Source organism: Macrosteles quadrilineatus, unplaced genomic scaffold, assembly GCF_028750875.1.
Source record: "Macrosteles quadrilineatus isolate MER2022 unplaced genomic scaffold, UCM_ALF_1.0 Scaffold_8__2_contigs__length_117827958, whole genome shotgun sequence".
In the NCBI taxonomy this organism is placed as follows: Eukaryota; Metazoa; Arthropoda; class Insecta; order Hemiptera; family Cicadellidae; genus Macrosteles; species Macrosteles quadrilineatus.
Window position 1 is genome coordinate 56,324,748 of NW_026542601.1, and position 26,782 is coordinate 56,351,529.

Genomic DNA, 26,782 nt, shown 5'->3' on the forward strand with positions numbered 1-26,782 from the left:
TTTATTACTCTATACAAAAACTTCACTAGGTGGCCTACTCATTAAGTACAAAAAAAAACACCATAATTTTAAACTGTTCAAAACATTATTAACACACTACCGGGTGTCTCGTGACTCTACATACAGAGCAATGTGACGGCCATTACTGAACCTGTTAAAGATGGATGTATATGTATAGCCTACACATGATATTACATCGAGATAATTATGTTACAATATTAACTCAAAGGAATATTCAGTAGGATTAAGAAGGTTCAATTATCAAACATATTCACTAAGAGAACAAAACAAATACAATTTTATTCTGAACACATACAAATATCAATCAAAACAACATATTCACTAAGTTATTTAGGGAAATACTTATTACAGTAGACTATAGATTAGTCGACCTAAATCGCCTGCAGCAAGGTATATACAAAGTAATGTTTTGAAATACAGAATCATTCAAAATCATTAATGTGTTATAAAATCAAATAATATATTTTCTGTTATAAAACGAATGATTCAAGGTGTTTGTTTGCCACTGAAACCTTAGGAATCCTATAAAAAGTGACAAAGTGAAAAGTATACTAGATTTGACTACTAGGGAGAGCAGAGGTAAGCAAGAAGGAAACAATCAGAAAGTACAGGCAAGTGTAGATGCATAAAGGCTATAATGTATCTTATCTTTCAATTACAGACAGGAGCGAGTTTTTTTATGTAACAGCTATGATTTACAATCATGTCTAAAGCCTCTGTCATACGGGACTTTTTTCAGCAGCTAGTTCTCACTGGGAGATCCAGCAGCTCTAGTTGCTGGTTCTCCAGCGTTCTAGAAGTCCTGTCAGACGGAGCTGGGAAACAAGCGCTACAAATTATAAGTCTAGTGCTGCTAACACACTGTGTGTGTAGTTAAAACAAAAATAATGTCGTCTGTTGGTATTAGATGTGAGGTTTTCTCTCTGATCAACCATAATAGAAGTTAAAAGAGTGCAAGGCAAAAGCAAAATGTTAAAATATAAACACTAATCATAAATATTATGTATGTATGGGCTTGTAAGTAAAAAAATTAAAAACAAATAAGTTGTAGTAGGTCTATAAAAAAAAGTTTTATCTTTTACTTACACAAAAAACATTAATTTATTTTATATAGGTGGGATGTAGCAATCGTTACAACAATAAATTTAATACAATAGGCCTATATAAAAATAAATTTTCTAAACATGAAGTTATAAATTTGTTTTTGAATAATTAAAATTATTAAATCACTTTAAATTTGTTCTTATTAATACTTCAATACTTTTCATTTATTGCAAGAACTAGCTCATTACTGTTGGCTTTAGTCAGACAGAGCTAAAATGGCGCTAGAGACCACAGCTGGGTGGTCACAAGACTTGCTAGTGACTCTTAAAGCACTTGGAATAGTAAACTGTTAAAAGCCTCCAGCAGCTAGAGGTACCAGCTCATGCAAGTGTTTCTAGCTGCTGAGTGCTGGAGGATCAGTCACAAGATGCCGGTTTTCCAAAACATGCTCCGTGTGACAGGGGCTATAGGGAGAAAACACACAATTTAAATGTACTCCGCCGTCCGAAGGCAAGGTCGGATAATCAAGACTCTACTGTAGCAGAAAATTGTAAATTGTCTTATCAGCTTTTACCCTTCTTAGCTCTTGATGATATAAACCTGTGCTTGAATATATTTAACTTTGGCTCAGTGATAAGTGTATTTAAAAATACAAATTGGTAATTGTTTTCATCTGCTGCAACATTGACTACAGTAGCTTCCCTTTGTAGCCACGTGTGTTCTTCACCACCATTTGAAACTCGTATCTTAATGAAAATTTGCCCAGTGGCTTTTATAATCTTCTCTTCTACCTTTCGCTTCAAAATATCCAATCCTGTTCCTTCTGTTGCCGAGACGGATAAAGCGTCGTTACCTACATCTATACAAAAATCAGAAACAAGATCTATCTTATTTGCAACTGTTATCATGTTCTCTAACAGATTATCTGGCAAATTGATACCTTTTAAAGTTTCTAAGACATGTTCACTTTGAGCTTTAGAATCAGGATGGTTAGCATCTACAACGTGTATGATGGCATCTGACTGAACAGCATCTTCCAATGTAGCAACAAATGACTGAATCAGACCTGTTGGAATATCAGACAAGAAGCCAACAGTGTCAACAAATAACACTTTTAAACCTGAGGGCAAATGTCCAGTGTGCACTGTTACGTCTAGAGTGGCAAATAACACATTCCTAGGTCTTAATTTATCTTCTTTTGTGAGAGCTTTAATTAAAGACGTTTTTCCTGCATTTGTGTAACCGACAACTGCAATTGTAGGAATATTCAGGTCTTTCCTCTTGCTACGTAGCAGGTCTCTTTGAGATTTCAGCTTCTTTATTTCATTCTTCAGTTTCCTTTCTTTGTCTTGCAGCAAACGCCTCTTGATTTCTAAATAAGTTTCCCCTGGACCACCGACTGTCGCTCCTCCTCCCATTTTATCACTCATCCCCTCTTTGTCAGCTCGTAACCTACTCCATAGATATGGAATCTCTCCCATCGATACTTGCAATTTGGCTTCTCTAGTAGTGGCATGAAGTTTGAAAATTTGTACAACTATGGTATACCTGTCAAATACTGGTACACCAAACTCTTTCTCCAGTAACTCTTGTTGAAGTGGATTCAACATATTAACACTGACAAATACAGCAGTTATTGTTTTATTTTCTTTAACAAGGTCTGTTAGCATGTTTAAATTCCCTTTTCCAAACATTTTAGCCTTGTCAATACTCATTAGAGAAATTATTTTTGAGCTAACTACTTTCCACATGGGCAAACTTTGAATAAGCGCAATTGCTTCATCCAACTGAAGTTGAGGAGTGGTATTTCTTTTCTTTTGTTTACCCCATTTAACATACGGTTGAATGATTAAAACTTGATGGCCTGTGTCAGATATTTTCAAGGTGCGTTTTACTAGTTCTTCATAATCTTCATCATGATATTCATTTTCGAAATTACTATCACAAAGCCTAGAGGTTATGGAAAACTTCTGACAATGTTTTATCCTGTTACTTACTCTATAACTGGTTGTTTTGGAGCAATTTATAATGTTTACTGAAGAAAATTTGTGGTTATCAATTTGTTTAGCTTCAATTAAATTATTCCACTTGTGTTTGGTGGTATGGTTGGTAAACAACACCTGACGAAAGATTTGTTTATTGAATCTGAACATTTGAAAGACCAGTAATTGAACCAAACGATACAAACCAACTTAGAACTTTACAACTAATCAATTAGCCTAGCTTGTTTTTTTATCATTTTCAAGTTCTGTTAAATATGTAACTTTGTCTTCAGCAGCTAACCACGCCGCCTGGCAGGCAGAACTTCTAGACTTGCTAACTTTGTAAGCTATTATGGTTGCAATTACAGTCGAATTCAGTATTGAAAACTTTGGCGAATATGGCAGTTTGTTCTTCAAAAGGGTTTGACCTATGTATGTAGAAGAAAATGCAAGGGTGAATCCAGCAACACTAGCAAAGTTTGCTCGAGTCATGCACTCAAGATAAGATCCAAATCCTGGATGGTCATCCCCATAAAGGTCAATTAATCTTTGTTTACCAGTACCAATACTCATGTTTGTTGTAAGTTAACTCAACTATACTTCCATTTAATATGAAAAAAGTGTTAGTTGATAAACAAACAGGCAATTCTCAACCAGAAGGATTATTGTTGTAATTACTTCAATCTTTTGTCATATTTTCCCTCCTTACTCAATGTTTTTCAAATTCTGAAAAAAAAGAAAACCATTATTATAGCTAAGCAGATAAGTTAAATATCTTAAGTGCCAGAAAAATTAAGTTAACAGTAGTTTAATTTTCTAAAATATTATGTTTCTAAGCCAACAAAATAACAATTCTATTGCACTTCTTTATAATTAAATGGTTTAAGTTACCTGTCCACCATTGACCCTACTGTCGTCTATTGCGACTGGTTTTTTTTTTAAATCTCATCATCAGGCATCTTCAAATGTCATACCACTCAAATTAAGATCGTTAAGATCAATTGTTGAACATGCCCATGACCACGCATCTAACGTGTCGAATCGTAGTGTCCTGTAAGGCCTACTGGCTAATTTTAAATATACATACAATAACTTTCCGTGTTTTATGTTTGTGTATCGTGTTCACCGACGACGACCTAAACTTGAGTGGTATGTCTGTAGCGAGCTAATGTTGACAGGGGGTAAGATTTTGTTTTGTATCCGCGCATGAATTGCTGAAATAGGCGAGCAGCAGCGGCAGAGCGGGCTCGCGCCGTTAACCCGGCTTCATTAGTGCTGATAAGCGTCGGGTATCCCAGACCTTCAGGACAGTAGAGTCGAGTTTTGAGCATTGGACGGAAAGCAGTCAGTGAGAGACGATTGAGATACGAGTGAAGTACGAATACGGTTGGTGTGAGGCCGAAGCAGACGTCTGCGTCTCTACATTGGTAAAAAGTGCTTTGGTGTTAAGTTGGGTTTGGGTAGAGACACGTTTGGTGATAAAGTGTATTGAGGTTATTATTGGCAAGTTATAGTGTCTCCCATATTGTTTAAGGCACTCTGGGCTTAATTGTTTGGATCTAGTGAGGACGAATCCTGAGTTGCGAAGTCAGCAACGACACCCTAGGAGAGTGGAGAATCGGAGTAGGTCTGGTGGTGATTAGTGCAAGATTGTTTGGTGACTTGTTTACAGTGTCCGTGTATGAGCCAGCCCTATACCAGTTGGACCCGGCCTTTAGCCTAGAGGTGGCCCTTATCGCAGAACCTGGAATTTCACCCAGCCATTTTAGGCTGAGCTACCTAGGCAATGTTTGTGACACACATATATTTTTTCCCATGCAGGAAATAGTGTTACATTACATTTGAAGAAGCCTGATAATGGAATTTTAAAGTCAAAACCGGTCGCAATAGACTGCAGAAGGATCACTGACGGACAGGTACTGAACTTAAACCATTTAATTCAACAAGTGATCCTGGACCACGAAACGCCATTGAACTTAAAGGACAGCAACTGAATTGATTGTCTTTTTGTGAAATCATAGACTATAGAAAGACAATTTTGCAAATATCCTATCCTGAATTCCTAAAAGTGTGTTGTTAGCCTGGTGGGTGGCATAGTGACGGGAATCAGATTTAAGAATATTCAACTAATTTAAGGATTGGACCGAACTTTCTCAAAAATCATATAGAGTAAGCCAAGTTTACTTTCTAACGAAATGACAACTGGTGTTGATCTAAACGGGTGCAGTTTCTTAACTGGGCTACCCTAATAAGGCCGTGTTAACACCAGAGTTAGGAATGTGTTTTTACAACTAATGTCCTTAAAAACCCAAAAACACTACTTTTTGAACAGAAACATTTTGATGTTGGAAACTGTTTCTGTACTTGTATGCTGTTAACAACACTATCCCTTACCCACCACCATGTAACTACACGCCCCCCTCCCCCTTGAGGACTGGCTTTGTTTTTTCGGGAGCGGTGTTTAAATTGTCTAACAAAATCAAGGAACCTTAACCTGCAAAAACTGCACTATCTGTTGTAAACTGTTGTTTTGGAAACTTTTGCTTTAGAACTAAACTTGTGTTACAGTAAGTTAGGCCTACCAACAAAAAGTTCCAAACCATTTGTTCCAAACTCTGGTGTTAAAAAGGTTTAAACCTTCATTTGATGTTTTCCATAATCAACAAGTTTGGTTAGGTTAGATAGGTTTAGAACTGTTTCTTTTTTTTAACTAAATTGAGATAGCCTACATATATATTCAGCTGCACTTTAGTTTACGTCCTACACTCATTCGATATATCAAGTTTGGTTAGTTAGATTACAACCTAACCTAACTAACCAAGTGAAATAATCTATATAACTTATAGAACAATCTATATATTGATATTTTTCATTCGAATGAGTGTAGGACGTAAACTAAAGTGCAGCCATATATTCATAGACTACCTAACTGTTAAAAATTTTGATCCATAATCGATTTTAGGGTAGCCCAGTGCACCCCCAAACTTCAACTAAACAAAACCCAAACTTTCTATAAGTTATCGATTCTAACAATCAATAACTTACAATGGAGTCTGATATCAGAATTTTGCCGTAAGGCTAAGTTATATCTCTATTTAAGGTAAAGTGAATGAAATACAGGGATTCGATATCCTGTTGTCACCATACGTTACTAATTTAGTGGTCCATTGAACATTACTCAAGTTATCGCGTTCAATGGACACACTCACACACACACAATAAAAAAAGTATATCATCGGTAGACTTCCGTAATTGTTGTCAAAAACAACCGAATGAAAATATCATTCAATATATCGATTGTTTCATTCGATATAGGCCTATCGTTTGGTTAGTTAGGTTAACCTAACCTAACCAACCAAACGATTGGCCTATATTGAATGAAATAATAGATTATCGAATAATCGATATTATCATTTGGTTGTTTTTTACACCGGATACGGAAGTCTACCCTACATCATTTTGACCGGTATGACCAGTATGAAATAAAAAAATTTGCCAAATTTTATCAACTAATGTGATGTGGAAAGCGAAAAGGGACCTCTTGTCGGAGATACAAAATTTTCAGTACGGCTTATATAAGTAATTAAGGTCGAAAATATCAAATTTCGGGTTTTTATTGATTGTTAAACCTTATTTAACATAGAACATGACACTATCGGTTAAAATCTCAAATTGAAGATGCAAAAGGTCAAAATAAATCATTTTGTTAGCCTCTGCACGGTCTGAGAAAAGGTACCTCTTGTCGCTCAATGTTATTTCGCCATAACGACAAGAGGTCCCATTTTGAATAATCCCTTTTTAAACAGATTTTAGTCCAAAAAATGAATTGTCCTGCATTCTAGTGGAAATTTAGTGAACTACAACAAAGTTCAGTTCACGACGAACAAAATATCTCACAAATTTTGCAGTCCCGACAAGAGGTACCTTTTCTTATCTTATGGCGCAATAACATAGGGCCGACAAGAGGTCCCTTTTTTTAAAGCGATTTTTACGACATGCTTCAATAAAACAATTAGGCCAATGAAAACTATCGTGAGTTAAGAAATAAATTTGTATTTCTTTCAAAGAGGACATTATAAGCTTTCTTTTGATACAAAAATCGTTTCTTAAATACAAAAAACACCGTTTTTATGCGTATTTGAAATTTTTAAAACAGTTTTTCTCAAAATGACCCTTTTCCATAACAAAATTTCAAAGTCCTATAATTTTAACAAAAAAAAAAATCATACGTGCTTGGGACTTGCACCAATTGATTCGGAATTTAATAAGGAATTCAAATATATACATATCTCAAAATCGAAAATTCCCGACAAGAGGTCCCTATTCGCTTTTCACATCACATATATCTAAATAAGTAAACTACAACAGTTTTAATTTTCTCCATAAGAATAACATGGGAATTTTAAATTTACACTTTTTGAATTTTCTCTGTAACCATTTGGTATACAACAATGCTTCAATATACTAAATTATTTCTTTTTTTAAGCTCTACCTACAAAATGGTTGGGAAAGATAGGGTCCAAAATTTTATGTTTTTAGGGTCAAAAATGGGAAAAACCCATTTTTACCCCATAAAACCCCGTTCTCATTGTCCGATCATGCTGGATCGCGAACTCGTTCAAATAATTGTAGGTATACATGTTTATACCAAATTTCATCTAAATCGGATCATTGTTGTTCGAATCATGCTAATGGACGTATATATAATATATATATATATATATACAGGGTGTTCAAAAAAGGTGGGGACATATTTTACCTATTGATTCCTTGGGTCAAAATAAAGAGAAAATCAAGAATAACATTTTTTTCAAAATCACTTCGTTAACCAGATATCCGCCATTTTGTATTTTTTACATAAACATTTTTATCTTTTAATATTTTCAACCGATCTTTATGAAACTTGGTATGTATGTTAAGGTAGAAGAGCCCCATGTGAAAAAAAAAATTCATTTCGATTCAACCTTAAGTTTCAAAATGGCGGCCATTTAAAGTTTTTAAACTTAAATTTCTTGAAAATGACTAGTTTTATGAAAAAATGTCAAGAACATTTTTATTTAGCATTTTTAATTATCTATCAAACGATACCAAGTTCAAAAAGAATAGATGAAATATTATGATTTTTAGTTGTAAAATGGGGCAAACCTGACTAGCTTCTGCCATATTCTACCCAGGGTGTCCACAGAAATTTTGACATTAATTTCCCTGACTTTCCATGACCATTAACCATTGATTTCCATGACTCACGAACTTTACTCAAAAATTATAATATAGGCTACCGCAAACACACAAATAATACTGCCTCGACAGAAAATATTGAAATACGTATTAACAGATAACAATGGCGTACAACAGGTACAACAATGAACTAAATACAAACTCAAAACGGATAAACTAAGACAACTGTATAAATTGAATTGTCGTATATTTGTGAACAATTCGGAAAAATGCTACAATAGTCGGGGTTACGGCCGACTAGATCATTGCAAGGACCCCTGAAATCCATCCATCATTGGTGATTTCCATGACTTTCCATGACTTTTTGCCTATTTCCATGACTTTCCAGAATGTGGACCCTGTCTACCCCATTTTACAACTAAAAATCGTAATATTTCAGCTATATTCCTCATTCAATCTTTTTGAACTTGGTATCGTTTGATAGATAATTAAAAACATAAAACCAGCCATTTTCAAGTAATTTAAGTTTAAAAACTTTAAATTGTCGACATTTTGAAACTTTAGGTTGAATTGAGATGAAATTGTTTTCTAACATGAGGCTCTTCTACCTTAACATACATGCCAAGTTTCATAAAGATCGGTTGAAAATATTTAAAAAAAAATGTTTATGTAAAAAATACAAAATGGCGGATATCTGGTTAACGAAGCGATTTTGGAAAAAAATGTTATTCTTGATTTTCTCTTTATTTTGACCCAAGGAATCACTAGGTAAAATATGTCCCGACCTTTTTTGTACACCCTGTGTATATATATATGAATTTGAACGGATGGTGTTTTTGGCCTCTGGGGACATCAAAACAAAAAAGCAAATTGGTCCCGGGTTCAGGTCTTACCATGAGACCTTGGGCCTATTTCAACTGGAGTCTAAAACCTTCGCTGTATCATCGCGATGTTGTCCACTGGCGCTGCGGAGTGGGGGAAATGATTCTCCCTCCACCACCCCTATGGAGGCGTCCAAACAAACCCGCGTTGTTCTACATACATAACCTATGCTGCAGTTTTTCAACAAGGACGAAATGAGAGTTAAAAAGTGAAAATTTATCAAATTAAACTGTTATAAACTAACCTAGCCAACCAAACTTAATGATTATATGTAAAATAGATTTTAATAAAATACCCCCGCCGCATCAAACCTGCAGACTTAGCGAATTTCCATTTGCCTGATTGGATTTACACTAAAATGTCTCCTTAAATATATCACATTTATTCCCTATTTAAATAGAATTAGTTAAACGAGTACTTAGGTTTGCTGCAACAGGGAGGGTAAAAAAGTGTTTTTTAATGTAAAATGTTAATAGGTACTGTAGTTTAGTAAGAAATTAATGTATTTTCCAAATTTGATAAAAATATGTTCATAAATAAGCAAACTACAACAGTTGACTTATTCTCCATAAGAATAACATGGGAATTTTAAAATTACAATTTTTTTGAATTTTCTCCGTAACCCTTAGGCGCATAATAACGCTTCAATATACTAAATTATTTGTTTCTTTAAGCTCTACTAATGGTTTGGAAAGTAATTGTGAAATTTTGTGTTTTTAGGGTCAAAAATGGGAAAACCTATTTTACCCCATAAAACCCCCCATAAACCCCCGTTCCCATAGTCCGATCATGCTGGTTCATGGATCAAATTCAATTTTATAATTTCTTAACTATAAAATTAAACTGTCATAACCTAACCAAACTTGCTGATGGTGAAAAAAATCGGTACTTTCCTGTTAAAGAGAACATTCATTATTATCGATGATTTTTTTTCTCAATATATCGATATTAACCAATTGAAACATATCAGCTGACAACTACGAAAAATATTATTCAGTATCAACAAACATTAATAAAATGAAACTGTTCTAAAAAAATAACCTAACATAACTAACCAAACTTGCTGTAACATTTAAAAATTCCGTGTTTATAACTTACCTTTTATATTCAAACCCAAACAACATTTTTTAAATGGTATAGCAAGTTTGGTTGGTTATGTTAGGTTAGCTTAGAACAGTTTCATTTCTTAATCCATATAACAGACTATTTTAGCCTAAACAAGATCAGTTAGTTAGTTGTTGTCAATTTGTAATGGATCGCAAAACAAAAACATCGATATATCGAGAAAAAAATCATCGATAATAATGAATGTTCCTTCTACTTAACAGGAAAGTAACCAAAAAATCAAATGAAGGTTGGGTATTTATTGCGACGAACGTGACCATGGGAACCTATATAGATTTATATATCACTAGAAACTAGATTTTTAGCTAAAAATAATGGTGCAAAAATTTTTCCGCGCTCTCAAATATTAACGGAGTTACGGCTGTTTTAAGTTTTATTTACCGGTACTTTGTTTTTTTGACCTAACCTATTTATAAGCCTATGAAATGTTCTCTCCAGATACTTGATATATTACGTTAATTGTAAGTAATTAAAGTAGAAGACTCACTTTTTACCAGGAAATAACAGTGCAAAAATGTCTCCGAGGCCACGAATATTAACTAACTTAAGGTAACTTAAGATAATTTGTCGTTTTGATTTCCTTTATCTACCTTCTAGTCTAGTCTGCTACTGCTTGCCGCATTACGGAATTACGGAACGGACTAACTGTTACTTACTTGTACAACTATACTGAACCTGAAATGAAAATGAAAATACGAAATTGAAGAGAAGAGAATAAAAATAAGTCAATCAAGTCATTTAAATTACATGTCTGTGCTACAAACATCTAAGAAACAACACGGCACTGAATAACTTATTTCAGAATGATTTTATTTAGGCATGTGTGGAAGCGGAAGGCAAGTCGGGCTTATGCGGATTCGTGACTGTATTAAGTGTTTTGAAGTTAGGTTAGAATAGGAAGGTGAAGTGTAGGTTATAGTGAACTGAGTTGATCATTTATATTACACACAGGCAATTATCTGTTGTGTAATTAAAATAGTGTGTTAAACACAATGAAATAACAATTTCAAAAATGCTGCAAGCATTAAAAGTTGTAACTTGTAGTTTATTATGAAACGGGCCCCTGGGTAATAGGTTATTCCTTATAAGTTATGGGAAATTCACTAAAAGAACAAACATGAAGTTTAAGTAGGGCCTAATCCTAATAGGTGTCTAAATTTAATCAGTAACCTGTTCCTGTTGGTATTCTCAAAAATTGGCACTACAAACAATTGATGGGTACACTTCCATCTGTTGGCACAAACAACCGAATGAGTAATATCGATCGATATATCGTTTGGTTAGATAGATAGATAAGATTTGTTTGATCATTAAACATTATACATAAAATGCAATAGATCATGTCAATAAATAGTAAACAAGGTATAATCAGAGAGATACAATATGCAAAATCAAGCTACATCAATTAAGGTTTACATGCACAAAAAATAGGTACCTATGAGATAAATTATAAATAATACAGACAGGCTTACTAAATAATATATGCACTAGTAATTAAATATAAAAAAAGTTAAATCACAGTGGGCAACATTCTGTTAGTTAGGTAAGGTTAACCTAACCTAACTATCCAAATGATATATCGAATTAAACAATCGAATATTCAATGTTACTCATTCGGTTGTTTGTGCCATCAGATATGGAAGTGTACCCCAATTAATTGATAGACATGACTTTTATAAGATATATTTTTTATGTTTACAATAACAACATAACCTAACCTCATTCCTCTCCTCTTGCACAGTGCAAGTGCATTGTCGTCCGTTACCGGTAGAGAAATTCTCGAAGAAGAGAATGAGAATGAGAATGACGAATGAGGAGAGAGAAAATACTGTCTCCTTCCTTTCCTAAATTCCTTCAGCTCACGCACGACGCGCTGCTAGCTGGCTTCTTCTGGCTACTGTCTGTAGTCTGTGTCTGTCTGTCCTCCGGTCTGTCGTCCCGTCCCGTCCGTGAGAGTCGTCTCGTTGTCTCGTTCGTCTCTGTCTCTGTCTCGGTCTAGGAGGATTAAACATTGTCTCGGTCCGGTCTCCTCTCCTCGCCTCCTCTTGTCTGCTGCATGCAATAAAAAAAACAAAAACAAACAGTAAACGGGCCAAGTTCCCGCAAGGCAGCAGCAGTGTTTTCTTACCGATCAATGTGGATTATCCTCCACATCATTTCAGGACGCCTCATTTCAACCCAAATATGAGTTAAAGAAAGAGTGTAGAATCACGGCCACCATTAACGTGGCCGAGCACGGCCACCTCTAACTACAGGCCGCGGTCTGGTAGAATTGGCAACGTCGCGTGACAGACGTTCCATAAGATAACATAGCAGACAGGTGACATCAGCTCATTAATTCGCACTTTATTGATTTAAATTTAAATTTACGAACATCAATTTATTAAAATATTGAAAATAAAACATACAAATTTGAAAACCAAAACAATTTGAATTAAAAATCTATATCTGTACATTTTAAGTGGAGTCAATATTGTGATAGTCCAGTAACCAAGCTTTCGTAAATAGTACACAAAATACCATTAGCTGCTTCCAAACAAAACAGCTGTTACAACACCACTTGCGACGTTGCCACTTCGAAGGCCACGGCCTGGAGTTAAAGGCGGCCGGTGCAGCTGAGCTACCAATGGGTGATCACCAGTATCAAGTATTATTTTTAGTATTATAACGTAAAAAAATGTTATGAATACTCAATAGGAATGATATTAATGAGGTAGTGTACATAAATTGATTGATAAAATAATAATTAGCACAAATACGATCATCAATAAAGATATTGAATCCATCCTGAACTCCTACTCTATCCTGAACTTCTGCATCAATCTTTGCATGTTTCCAAGCTTTCTAATAATTATTGCATTGTTTTTTATTTTTGTTAATATAGTCTATCCTGTTGTTATTGCATTGTTATATCTTGTTCTTGTACAGAGTTTATCGTATTGTTATTTTTCTGAAAGTTTTATCTGTTATCGGCTACTGCATTGCATCATTGTTATTGTTCCTATACTGGTTTTGTTTTTTCGAATGTCTCGTTTTGTCAACCTGTTCAGATAGTTTGTTATTTATAGTTGTTACTTATAGTTTGTTATTCATAGTTTGTTATTTATAGTTTGTTACTTATAGTTGTTATTTATCTTTTTATGTCTTGTTATTGAAGTCTTGTTTTCCAGTTTTTTTTCACTACTTTTGTACTGACCTGTGATTTTTTATTTTTTTCTGCTTCTTCTGCATGTAAGACATTGTATTATTCATGAAAAAATGGTGCAACCGTTAACAAATAAATAAATAAATAAATATTGCTGAATCTTTACAAGAGGAAACAACATCTAAGCCTCATGTTATAAAAGCCAGGCTGCTACTAAAGTGGCAATTAATTTAGCAGCATGGCAACACAGTCAGTATGATGATAAAAAAAAAACGTTTCGTTGACATTACAAATTGTAATCTTCTTTCTTGTTTTCTTTTTCCTTGTAAACAAACATAACCTTTACACCTTGGAGTGGACTTTTCTGGTCTGGAGTAATTTTCATTTTATAGCAATAATTTTCATTAGATTAGTGGCGTCTGTCTCTTTACTTTTCTAATAAGGTAAGTTGGGTACAGTTTCTTAACTGGGCTATGCTAATATTGATTGAAACTATCGAATTAAAAATACTGATTAATAATCGATATTTTTACATTATATATCGATGGTTATATGCACAAACATTGTATGTCCAATTTTTTTCACTTTTGACATTTTTATATATTTGGAAAGCTGTAGTCTTCATCTTTCAGATCACACATATTGTATGTCCATATTACAATAGGAAAAATTAATATAAATTCTCAAAATAAAATTGTTCACTTTGGTATGATGTAATTTTATCCTGCACACTTGTAGCATGTCCAATGATTGCAGTACCAGCTGAACAGAGAAAAACTCCTTTAGAGCACAGATATAGTATCTTTGGACTTGCAATGATTGTGCATGAAAATACAAGGCCTACTATCTCTGGTATTTGTTTTTCATCTTGTAGTATGTCCAAAAATCTGATGATCTCAAGTGCACTCTTATAGTATGTCCAAATTTTATTTTACAATTAGGTTAGGTTTAGGACATACAGCATCTGTGCACAACAGAACATAACACCAAAAAAGAATCCGTGAATTGGCTAAAGGTAAAGTGGTTTGGGTTTTAAAAAGCAAACCCCTTTGAAGTTCTATACAAGTACGAACTTAACAAGGAAATAGAGTTTTTGACTCTTGATGTACGAATGGATTCCGAGACGCCATTTGTCTGGTAACAACAACTTCTCAGTCCAAAGTACACCGAGCCTATTCCGGTTTCCAGCGCCAAGAAAAAGGATTTGATGTACCTACTTAAAGCGGGTGTAATCCCAGAAGCATTCACGCATTTTGTCACTGAAATCCCTAGTTCCGCATCGGCAAGAGATATTGTACTTTACGTCATAGAGGAAGAAGAAGGAAACAAGTCTCTCACTGAAGTTACCAAAAAGAAAGAAGGAAGGCGCAGTAGAAGAGATGTTATAGGGCAAGAAACCAGAAAAAGAAGTAATGTAAAGAGAGTTTAAGAAAACCAAGGAGGCTAAAAAAAACCAGAGAAAATAAAAGAAATTAAAACTTCATAAGAAAATAAAGTAATGTGTCTAAAGGATAGCACTGTTGAATAAACCCCATAAAGACTGACTCAACAAAATACAGTTTGTACTGTATAGGTACCATTTTACAAAAGGCACTACCTGATTTATTTCGTGCTTTAATGTTTCGTTTAGGCCTATTTGTGTTTCTAATAGCTGGTAGGCCAAGTAATTTTTATTTTTAAAATGTTAAAAATAAAAGTAGTCTACAATGTAAGACAATAACAGTCATGGGCGTCCGCAGAATTTGGAACAAGGGGGTGCAATATATAGGTCTAACGAACCTCCAGGGGTTCGAGGCCTTCCCCGGGAAAAAATCTGAAAATATAGTGTTTTAAAACATATTTTTACGCTACTTTGTAATACATAAAACCAACCAAAACAAAATAGTACATTGTGCATCAAGGACGGTCACCTGAGGGAGTCGTCGTTTTTTATGCCAACATTAACACCTAACCAAACAATTATTAAGAAAAAAAATTATAGTTGAATAAAGCCTAGATAACAGCCAAGAAAGTTTATGTTTTGTTTTCTGAATAGTTTTGTTAAAGTATGAAAGTATACAAGGTATAAAAGATTTTTAAATCTGTAAGTCAACTACTTATTTGATTTAAACATCAATTTAAAACATTTTTTAGACATTACCATTTTGAACATACTTTTATAAATTCCTTAAAACCCAAGTGATCACAGAACATTATGTGTATTAAATTTATTTCTAATTTTTTTAGCCAGGGGGCGCCCATGATAACAGTTTTTTTTTAAATTTTTCATTCCTTACTAAAACCATCTAGGGGCAGTTTTTGTATTGCACACTCGTAGCATGTCCATAAATCTGCGCGTACAGAAGTGCACACATATAGTATGTCCAACATGGTTTGATTTACAAATTATTTGTAAAAATGTGGCTTGAATAAAGATAAAACTATTTATGTAGATGTATTTTTAATAAATGGGGCCAATAAAATTTATTTATTTCAAACATTTAACAGTTTTAGTTTAAGTTTCCCCATAATACAAACTTTGTTTTTGCGGTTTCCGAAAGTTTACCAAAATGGACATACAACTATTGTGCTTATAACCATCGATATATCTATTATAAAATAAAGCTATCATAACCTAACCTAACCAACCAAACTTGCTGATGGTGAAAAAATCGCATGAAGGTTTACTAATCGAATCGATAGTTTCAATCGATATTACTTAGGGTAGCCCAGTTAAGAAACGGTACCCGGTAAGTTGACGCAAAAGTGTGATAGCGATTGTTATAAATTAAGATATTAATAAATACTCCACAAACATACTTAAATAAAAATATTTGTGAAATCAGTAGGCCTAAAGGTGCATGCCTGCTGAAAATAGGCTACAACTATCCAATTGCCTTCATTGCTGGCAGTGAAGGATGCAATTTGGCTATTGTGGATGTCTGATAACTCATATGACTGTATACTAATCATTTCAACACTCCATTTATTTCATCTTTTTTCTTAGGGTTACAGTTCCGCAGAGAACCTGCGATTGGCCTATCGGGGTTTGAATATCGATATAACTTATAGGCCTAGTGATTATAATTCAGTTCAATAGGGGGCTGCACTTTACTTGACGTCCTACACTCATTCGATTGTTTTTCGATTCGATATTTTCATTCGATTGTTTCATTCGATATATCGTTTGGTTAGTTAGGTTAGGTTAACCTTACCTAACTAACCAAACGATATATCGAATGAAGCAATCGATTAATCGATATATCGTTTGATATTTTCATTCGAATGAGTGTAGGACGTCAAGTAAAGTGCAGCCCAATAGGGCCTATTTCACATCTAAATATTTTTCCAGGTGTAAACATTGAGTTATGATCTATTAACGTTTTTATTGGTGTTTAGTAGGTAAACATCTTAAGTGTTTGTGGGTCTGTAACTTAGTCTGTCTTCACTTTTATTGATGTTTAACACACTTAAACTAAACTTTTTTATTTCATCAATTTAACCTATACAATCAAAAACAAAATATATTTAATGAACCTTATCAAAACAAACAATAACCAAAACTCACTGTTAAGATTACCGCATACCTAGGCTTCGCAAATGTATAAGTTAAGTTAGCTCAATTCAATTCAATTCAAACCATTTAATCATGCAATTCTTAAATTAATTACATAATCCCATGTGCCATGCAAAGCACGCGCAGGATGAAAAACACATTTGTATTAATAACTTACATTTCATTTTCTTGTTTCTGGCAGCAAACAGCTTAATTTTTTTTCTACGCCAGTGGCATTTGGCCTACACGAGAGAGTCACGAGAGAATAAATGTTTAGTGGATGTGCCGGGGATTGAACCCGTCCTTCCCGCACCGATGTCCGAGACGCTAACCACTAGGCTAACAACACAACCAAATATTACTTCTTTGTCCAAATATTGTTCTTTGTTATTTTTCCTTCTTTGTCACTTTTACAGAACAGTGAGTAGACATTTCCTATTGCAACAGTTTTAATCATATAAATAATACTTATGTTATAATAAACAAATTAGAATAGCCTAAATTTAATAAGAACACACTATTTTAGAAAGACAATAAATTCTACATGCAAATATAAATAGCTACGGTATGTTATCTAAAACAAAGCTAAAAATAAGTTACAGATTATTTATGCTATATTATGATTGATATAAAACAACAAAGCTTTTGACTTTATCACAGACTAAACTTCATTCAACTTTATCATTATAAACTTCATTACCAAACATTTTTACAAACACATTAAAACATTTTGGACCATGACAACACAACTGATGCCTACTACCAGTTTCCTTTTTAAAAAAGCTTTCTGCTAACAAGTAATATTGTGCTGATCGAGATATTTTATTCACAGGTTTCATATTAAACATACACAGATATTTAAAAACAAACATAATCAAACAGTACGTGCAATTGATTGAAGGTTAAGAGCTTTTCTTGATCAAAAAGATTTAACTTGCTCTATCAGATTTTTTAAAACCAAAAACTGTCCTCAGTGCATGTCTTTGGTTCATGATAACAGGTTGTAATATGTAGGATAAGTACCCCCATAATGTACTATTCCATATCTCATCACACTTTCAAACTAGGAGATGTATACCTTTTTTAAATGCTCACTCCTAATGTTGTCTCTTAAGTGATATAAAGCATAATTTATTTTCCTTAATTTAATTGAAAGCTGTTTTACATGCTGCTCCCACTTTAAATGATGATCAACAAACAATCCTAGATATTTATATTTTTTTAACTACTATTTTTACTACTTCAATACAACTGCAAGAACAATTATACACACAAAAGTGTTTATGGCACAATAAATTAAATTCATTTTGTAAATTTTCTCGTGATTGATTATATTATGTTCAAAGAAAAATAAAACATTTAGACTTTAAGGAGTTTAAATTAACAATCTGTTTTCAATTAGCCAATTTGATATCTTGTCTAAATCTTTTCTTATTTTTAGTTTCAGCGACTCTTTATTGAAAGCTGAGCACACAAGAGCTGTGTCGTCAGCATAGACAAATATTTTTGAATATAAATCAAGCTCCAGCAAGTCGTTTATGTATATATATATATATATTTATAATAATGGGGCCCAAAACCCCTCCTTGAGGGGGGGGGTAGCGAATTTTTACCCCCCTGGAATTTTACCCCCTGGGCAAACGTGGCGTCACAAACCAAGGGGTAAATTTCCGGCCGCAAACTTTTGAGTTCCGCGACATCATCTCAATGGATCAAACGCGGAATTAAACATATATTTTCACGGTTGTGAATGTAATCAGAACACATCAAATTATAAAAACCTAGAATGTACGGCCCGGATTTTTACCCCATGGCCAGATATATAACCTAGGTAGCGTTCGCAGAGGCATCCACAAAATTGAGCGGAGTCAAGGGTTCATATTATATTGTTTTTGTTATACTGCAGTAAAAACATTCGTTTTTAATTCAAGCGTTGCGGGTGTTAAGTAGCATTTTTACTCTTTAGGGAGTAAAAATCGTTTTTAGCCTCTGTCGAGTAAAAATCAGCTGTTGTCAACTCAGTTGTAAATTTTGATTGTAAACGATTGCATGTATCGAAAATATGTATAGATCTGTGCTTCGTAATCATTTTAACCTACATTCTACAGTCTCTTCCTGTAGCATTTTAGCATTGCAGATACATTAATCCATTCCCACACTCAACACTGCTCACCTTAACTACTTCCTTCACCACACCCTACGTCGTGGACCTGTTTCCCTCTTTTCCCATAGCATTTTAGGATTGCAGATACATTAATGTAATTGCCAAAGACAGTTCCTACTTTCTGCACTGCTAGCCTTACTACTTCCTCCACCATTTCCTACGTCATAGACCTGTTTTCTTCCCTTCTCATAGCATTTAAGTATTACAGGTACATTTATCTAACTGCCCAAACGGTTCCCCCACTCTGCACTGCCAGCCTTTGCTACTTCCTTCACCACTTCCTACGTCGTGGGGCCTGTTTTCTTTCCTTCTCAAAGCATTTTAGGATTGAATATACATTAATCTAACTGCCACAGACGGTTCTCACACTATGCTCATACTTTACTACTTCCTAAGCCACTTCCTACGTCGTGGACCTGTATTCATAACTTTCCATAACAATTTAGTATTTTAGATACGTTAATCTAATTGCCACAAACATTCCCCACACTCCGGACAGCTCGCCTTGACTACTTCGTTCACCACTTCCTACGACTCGGACCTGTTTTCCTCCATTCCCATAGCATATAAGGATTGCAGATCCCTTAATCTAATCATCATAAAAAGATCCCACACTCCAAACAACTCACCTTTACTACTTCCTTCACCACTTCCTACGCCATTGGCCTGTTTACCTCCCTTTCCATAGCATTTAGTTTTGCAGATACCTTAATCTAATCGTCATAAACAGTTTCCACAGTTCGGACTGCTTGCCTTTACTACTTCCATCACCACTTCCTACGTCACGGACCTGTTTCTTTTCTTCCAATAGCATTTTAGGATTGCAGATACCTTAATTTAATCGTCATAAACAGTTTCCACACTCCGAACGGCTCGCCTTGACTACTTCCTTCACCACTTCCTACGTCGCGGACCTGTTTTCCTCCCTTCCAAAGCATTATAGGATTGCAGATACCTTAATCTAATCGTCATATACAGTTTCCACACTCCGAACAGCTCGCCTTGACTACTTCCTTCACCACTTCCTACGTCACGGACCTGTTTCCCTCCCTTCCAATAGCATTTTAGGATCGCAGATACATTAATCTATTGGTCATAAAAAGTTCCCACACTCCGGACTGCTCGCCTTTAGCCTACTCCTTCACCACTTCCTACGTCACGGAACTGTTTCCCTCCCTTTCCATGGCATTTTAGGATTGCAGATACCTTAATATAATGGTCATAAACAGATCCCACACCCCGAACAGCTTGCCTTCACTACTTCCTTCACCACTTCCTACGTCGCGGACCTTGTTCCTTCCCTTGCAATAGCATTTTAGGATTGCAGATACCTTAATCTAATCGTCATAAACAGTTTCCACACTCCAGACTGCTCACCTTTACTACTTTCTTCACCTCTTCCTACGTCACTGACCTCAAGCTAGCTAGTGTCGTCATTTGATTATATTTATGATCCATACCGCTTCTGTTCTAATATCTGTGGAATAATGCTATCCGCTATTTTTTTATCTACTGCATTCAAAAGTCAACAGCTGATCATATGTCTTTGTTTTTGTTTATGTGTCAAATACTGCTTCCATAAGGATTACATTGAAACTTTGAGACCCAGTGGGGCGGATTCCTGAGAGACTTTTTTAACGCCATATAGATGTTGGCACTCACCTATATGGTCTTTATCACTATGCAAAATTTGAAAACGATTGATTCAGCCGTCTAGGAGGAGTTTGCGTATTTCGAAATGCATAAGAGTCGACGTATAAGAGCTTCGCTCGCTTCGCTCGCTCCGCTCAATTAGTGAGAATGATTAATTATCTTCATTCAGTTTTAATTTAATAGTAAACATTTTATTATTAAGTAGCCTATCTTAATTTATTTGTAACATTAACTAATCGAACAGGTTTTTAATTTTAATTTTGAGATTCGAGTATCAAGATTTGATCTTTGAAGCCAACTGTTGGTTAATATGATCAAAATAAAACAGCGAATTCTGTTTACTTAGTTGAGATTACAAAATAAATAAATAAAGATAGGCTACTAAATAATGAAATGTTTACAATTAATTAAAAACAGAAATAAAAAAATTAATAATTCAATTTCTAAAATCGGCCAAGGGGTAAAATTCCGGGAGTAAAATTACGGGGGTAAAAATCCGGCCCGTACATCTTCAGTCGTCTTATATGGACAGGGGGTAAAATTCCAGTTTTTATCGCTAATCTAAGTAATCACGCTCTGACTATTTTCATTAGACTTCCAAATCCGCGGGGGTAAAATTCCGGCCGCGAACAAACTTTTGGCCACTCAGGTTACTACGTCATACTGACGTCAGCTTTGCCCAGGGGGTAAAATTCCAGGAGGATAAAATTCCGGTGAGCCAAATTGCAAATCAAGCACTTCACTAAAAACACTATTAACTTTCACAGCTTGCTTTCTTCCTTTACAAAAAGATTGCAACCACTCTAAAGCTCTACCACCTATGCCATATTTTCTAAATTTTGAAAACAAACAGCACATTATGATCCAAAACATCGAATGCTTTTTGAAAATCTAAATACAAAGACAATGTAGGTATATTTACGTTTGTCAATGGCATCAGCGATAGTACTGACATGTCTTTCTAAAGCAAGATCTGTGCCTTTACCTGGCAAAAACCCATATTGATTTTGAGAGAAAGAGATGTAGAAAAATATTCCATGGCCTCTTTTTAGTTTCTTCCATTTTTAGTTGTACAAATTTAGGAAGGATAAAAAAGAAACAACTTAATTAATTTTTACTTTCTCCCCCTATACCATAGTAGCCTATAGGCCTATGGAAAAAGTATTGCTTTCGTCAAAATTTCCGAGTTTGAGTTTTGAGTGGATATATCCGTTTTGGGTCCCCCTGGACCCAAGAAAGTGGTTTTCGAAGTGATGTCTGTGTGTCTGGATGTGTTCAGAGCTAGGGACTACACCTGTGGTCTGATTTCGATGAAATTTGGTGTGTAGGTTCTATGGTATCTCCAGGCGTTTTTTTAATTTTTTTTTGAAATTTTGATTATTAATGTCGATTTTCCTATAAAAACACATAAAATCACGGAAAAATCAGATTTTCTCAAAAGATAGCCTGAACAATTTTGATAAAAATTTAGAATGTTGTAGCCCTTTAAATTCTAAACAAAGTGGTACAAATCCCATTTCTGTAGAAATTACGGTTCAAAAGTTATTGTAAATTATGTTATTTTCCCATAAAACCCCCATAAAATAACGAAAAATAGGATTTTAGAAAAAACCATTTTTGATTTAACATCTTAGTAGGCTATGTTTTTTTTTTTTTTTGTCCTAGGACGCTAGGCACGAGCCTGGGATTGTTTTTCACATTACTTCAGGCTAGACCTAGGGGTTGCGGCATTATCACAATTATACCTTCCGCAAAGATTCGTGGCGGCTGAAGGATTAGGACGGTCGGGTGGTGTCCCAGCCCCTAAATTACCCCTCTCTCGGCTGCTCTGGGGTTTGACAATGAGTCACCTACTGGGCTCAATGCATAGTTGGTAAAATGTTTGTATATCACCAGAATGTGTATTAAATAGGTAACGTTATTTTTGTAACCTGCATCAAATAACAAGAACATTGAGCCCAAACACAAAATAATTGCTATGATATTAAGCATACCACGACACGAATACTGTCTATTATTTTAAAACCAAAAGTATACTTAATATCGTCTTACCGTCCTAATCCCTCAGCCACCACGAATCTTTGCGGAAGGTATAGATAAAATCCATTGGTGACTTGGCGGGGATCAAACCCGGGACCTCAGGGACTGAAGTCCCACGCTCTAACCACTACGCCAGCTCGCTCCCATCTTAGTATGTTATGGTCCTTAAAATTTTGATCTTTTTTGAACTTTCTTTGAAATTTGGATTTTTAATGTTGATTTTCCTATAAAAACCCATAAAATAATGGAAAAATCGGATTTTCTCGAAAATGGCCCAAACGGTTTTGATAAAAACTTAGTAATGTTATATTCCTTTAGGCCTAAATTTTGAACAAAATGGTAGCCTACAAATCCCATTTCCGTAAAAATTATGGTTAAAAAGTTATTAAAAGTTATTATTGCAACTTTTGTGATTTTTAACTATAAAATATCATATTTACTCTCACCGCTTACCCATGATAAAGGTTGTTGACAAACTTATGGGAGAAAGTATGTGTCAGAATGCTGATACCGTTTATTTTTATTTATAGCCTCATAATTAGGTATCATATGATAAAATTTAATTCAAAGCAATATAAATACTAAAGAAATCTATCTATTTTTTTAAGTTATAAATAACTAGCAGAGTACCCGTCCTTCGTACGGAGTTGGCAAATAAGTATAAAATGCTTATTGCGGTTATACTCGATCTTTGCTTTTGCAATGTGAGAAGACACGGTTTAAGAAAATTTGCTTCCTCGAATTTACGGTATGCTATAGTATTATACATCTACCATAGCCATAATGTTCTACCACTTCACCTACACAATAGAGAAAGATAGATTATTAAAAATTCGCAAAATATCACAAATTATTCATGAAATTAAAAACATAACCATACTGTAAAAAATCCTACTTTGACAGTTCTCATTGCGTATCACAGTGTTTTGTTGCTGCTTAGTTCGAATTAGCTGATTTCATAAAAAATGAAAAAATAATAGTGCTGCACCCTGTTGGTAAATCTTATAAATTTTTAATTGCATATCATAGAACTAACTCTTTTAGTTGAAACAGCTGGTTAAATTCTTTAATTCCCTTTAAATATGAATACTCATAAGGTTAACATGGGGAACTGCATAGCCACTGGGGCGGAGCCCGAAAGGATTTTTGAGATAAGAATATGCCTATATGGTAATCGGGAATGTGAGCTATCATCATGCCAAATTTCAGCCCAATCCGACCAGTATTTTTCACGTTTACTTGTCACAACCATACATACATCCATACATCCAAACTTTCTCATTTATAATATTACAAGCCATTTACAGTAAAGTCAATGATTCTAGCAAATTACTACATAAAAACCAAATGAAAAGAACATTTGGATTTGGACCTTTGACCATAGCAAAACTAACATATAATTTATGAAATGTAAAAAGTTGTATAACATTAAATACTATTCTGTAATATTAATAATTGTTCGGCAAATCCTCCTTTTAATGGCTCGGCTGATAATGGAAAATACTGTTATTTGTTATTAAATATCATATTTAAATATTGTTATTTGATTACCAAGTACCCGCGGGCTTTGCCCCGCTTAACTTCATAAGTATTGGCATGGCTCAATCACGTCCTGGTTGAAGTTCGTTCGCTACGCTCACTCACCTTCAGGTTGGAAATCGTTCGCTGCGCTCACTTGTTTTCAGATTAGCTCGTTCGCTACGCTTACTCGCCTCCAGGCACAGAAAACGTACTACTATAACTACGTTTTCTGTGCTCCAGGTTGATGTTCGTTCGCTACGCTCACTCACCTTTTGGTTGCAAATTAGCTGTTGTCATGAATTTAAAAAAGTCATCCCTTTTATTGTTTATAATACAGTACTTTGATAAAGGTTTTTATGTTTTAATATTTAACATTGGAGAATTTAAACGTTGTTAAGTGCACAGGTGTGCTGCGATTGGGGTTTAATACATTTGGACTTATTCAAAAGTAAAATAGTTTTCTGTGCTGCAATCTGTAGAAACACTGTGGCACTATTTCAAATCATGACTAATACTAATACAGAATGTTGTGATTATTCAAACCTACAAAACAGTTGGTGAAAGTAAACATCTGCTTTTAAATTATATTTATTTGTAAACATTGTAGATCAAAAAGTCTGACATTGGCCCACTTAAAACCCTCTGGGGCAGAGCCCTTTTGACGTATCTGCACCAAACTTCACTCGAACCATCCTAGAAAGATGCTTAATAATGCCTGAAAGTTTCATTACAATCTGTCGAGCGGTTTCGGAGTCCATAACGTATATACACACACACACACATACATACATAGTTCCTCTTTTATAGATATAGATAAGTAGGATATTGATATTTAATCCGATAATACATTGCAGATTATCTGTGGAACTTTACCCAATCTAAGGTTAACCTTGATTGAATTAAAAAATTAAATAGTTATTTTGTTCACTTTTACATTAGTCCTTTATTTGCAGATCATTATATCTTCCCAAACTTTGAATATAACCCTCCTCAAAAATGTTGAAGACAGTTTTGCAGCTTTCAAGAACTGGTTGTCAAAGTGAGTTTATTTTAGCAAATTTCTCTATAGGGAAAGTAGCTATTACCTTAGGTCTCATGGTAAGACTTGAGCCCAGGACCGATTTACTTTTTCATTATTGATGTCTCTAGAGGCAAAAAAAAACTATTTGTTAAAGTTTTTATATCTGTATATATATATATGTGTGTGTGTGTCTGTGAAGGCGATAACTTGAGTAATTTTTGTCCGATTTTAAACTTGAATGAGTTCGCAAACCAGCATGATGTAAAAATTGGTTTTTCTAATTTTTGACCCTTAAAACACAAAATTTTCCTATTTATCTCTAGACCTTTTTAGCTTAAAAAAACCAAATAATTTAGTATATCAAAGTGTTTTTGTACGGTTATTGGTAAGGCCAGGCGCACACAGGCGATTTTGAGTCGCGCAACAGTTGCCCGACTAAAATGTTCAACATTGTTTTAAATTGGAGTGCGCACACGAAGGAAACAGTCTGGGGACAGTCGCGCAACTGTTGCAACCGATGTTCCCGGACCCAATTTGCCAGCGACTGCTCTGCGACTGAATTGTTGCGGGACTGTCGCTCCAGGTTTGGTATCCATTGAAACAAGTGTAGATGCGCACACATGCAACTAAATAGTTACTGTGTCGCTCAGTCTCACCCCAGGAATTCAACTACTCGTGGCCAGAACTGTCACTAGTGTTTGCTCTCTTGTTGTGTGAAGATTTTAGAAAATTGCAAGTATGAGTGTGCGTGGTGAGGATGTCGAACAATTAATTGATGAAGTTGAGAAGAGGCCGACTATATTTAAAGTCATTGACTCTGTCCTTTCACAAGTCGCTCACTATATATATGGGATGAACCCAGTATCTTCTCTTTTTCTTTCGCGCGCGAAACTTCAGCAACAAAGCACATACTACGGCTGTATCATTGAAATCCATCCGGAACGCTGTAACGAATGTATTTCCAACACGTCTCAAGACTAGATCCGCGACTAAAAAGTTGCCTGTGTGCGCACTCCAGCTCAACTGTCGCTAGACTTCAGAGTCTCCGAGAGAGTTGCGCAACAGTCCCCCGATTAGTCGGGCAACTGTTGCGCAACTCAAAATCGCCTGTGTGCGCCTGGCCTAATGGAGAAAATTCAAAATAAAATTTAATTTAAAATTCTCATAAATCATGTTCTCATGTTCATCCTCTCTTCTTATGGAGAATATTGTAAAATGTAGTTTGCTTGTCTATGGATATATTTTGATCAAAATTGGCAAATTTATTTATTTGATACTAAGCTATTAATATTTAAACACACTTTATTAGTTTCCTTGTAGCAGCAAACCAAGGTACTTCTTAACCCTAATGTTATTTAAGTATATTTAATTAAAAACTAATCAATAAAATGGAAATTTTAATTCACTTAGTCTAGTCGGCAGGATTGCTGCGGCGGGGGTAGGCCTATTGTTGAATGAACATCTAGTGAGA

At 34.8% G+C, this 26,782-nt stretch overlaps 3 protein-coding genes across 8 annotated transcripts in view; 1 reads left to right on the top strand and 2 right to left on the bottom strand.

Moving 5' to 3' along the window:
• Window positions 1-270: 270 nt before the first annotated feature.
• LOC129000885 (putative GTP-binding protein 6) lies at window positions 271-3,218 on the bottom strand. The gene has a single exon (XM_054427951.1). It carries the CDS (start codon window positions 3,216-3,218, stop codon window positions 1,629-1,631), a length of 1,590 nt encoding a protein of 529 aa, XP_054283926.1. The 3' UTR covers window positions 271-1,628.
• Window positions 3,219-3,284: 66 nt separating this feature from the next.
• On the bottom strand, window positions 3,285-12,131 carry LOC129000886 (transmembrane protein 141). 5 transcript variants are annotated; one of them, XM_054427953.1, is made up of 2 exons: window positions 11,951-12,131; window positions 3,285-3,773 (listed from the first exon to the last, which is right to left on the bottom strand). In XM_054427953.1, the coding sequence occupies exon 2, from the start codon at window positions 3,618-3,620 to the stop codon at window positions 3,285-3,287; it is 336 nt and encodes a 111-aa protein (XP_054283928.1). In that variant the 5' UTR covers window positions 3,621-3,773; window positions 11,951-12,131. The 5 variants fall into 5 exon arrangements, with proteins under 5 accessions (XP_054283928.1, XP_054283932.1, XP_054283931.1 ...); XM_054427957.1 differs by lacking the exon at window positions 11,951-12,131 and adding an exon at window positions 11,705-11,724; XM_054427956.1 differs by lacking the exon at window positions 11,951-12,131 and adding an exon at window positions 11,403-11,422.
• Window positions 12,132-13,687: 1,556 nt separating this feature from the next.
• LOC129001733 (delta(3,5)-Delta(2,4)-dienoyl-CoA isomerase, mitochondrial) overlaps window positions 13,688-26,782 on the top strand; it is a 40,621-nt gene continuing 27,526 nt past the window's right edge. Inside the window, exons 1-2 of one of the 2 annotated variants that reach the window (XM_054429142.1) lie at window positions 13,688-13,820; window positions 25,244-25,329. In XM_054429142.1, the coding sequence (XP_054285117.1) occupies window positions 25,287-25,329 (43 nt within the window). In that variant the 5' untranslated portion in view covers window positions 13,688-13,820; window positions 25,244-25,286. The remainder of the gene's footprint in view (window positions 13,821-25,243; window positions 25,330-26,782) is intronic. The other variant, XM_054429143.1, reaches the window with a different exon arrangement.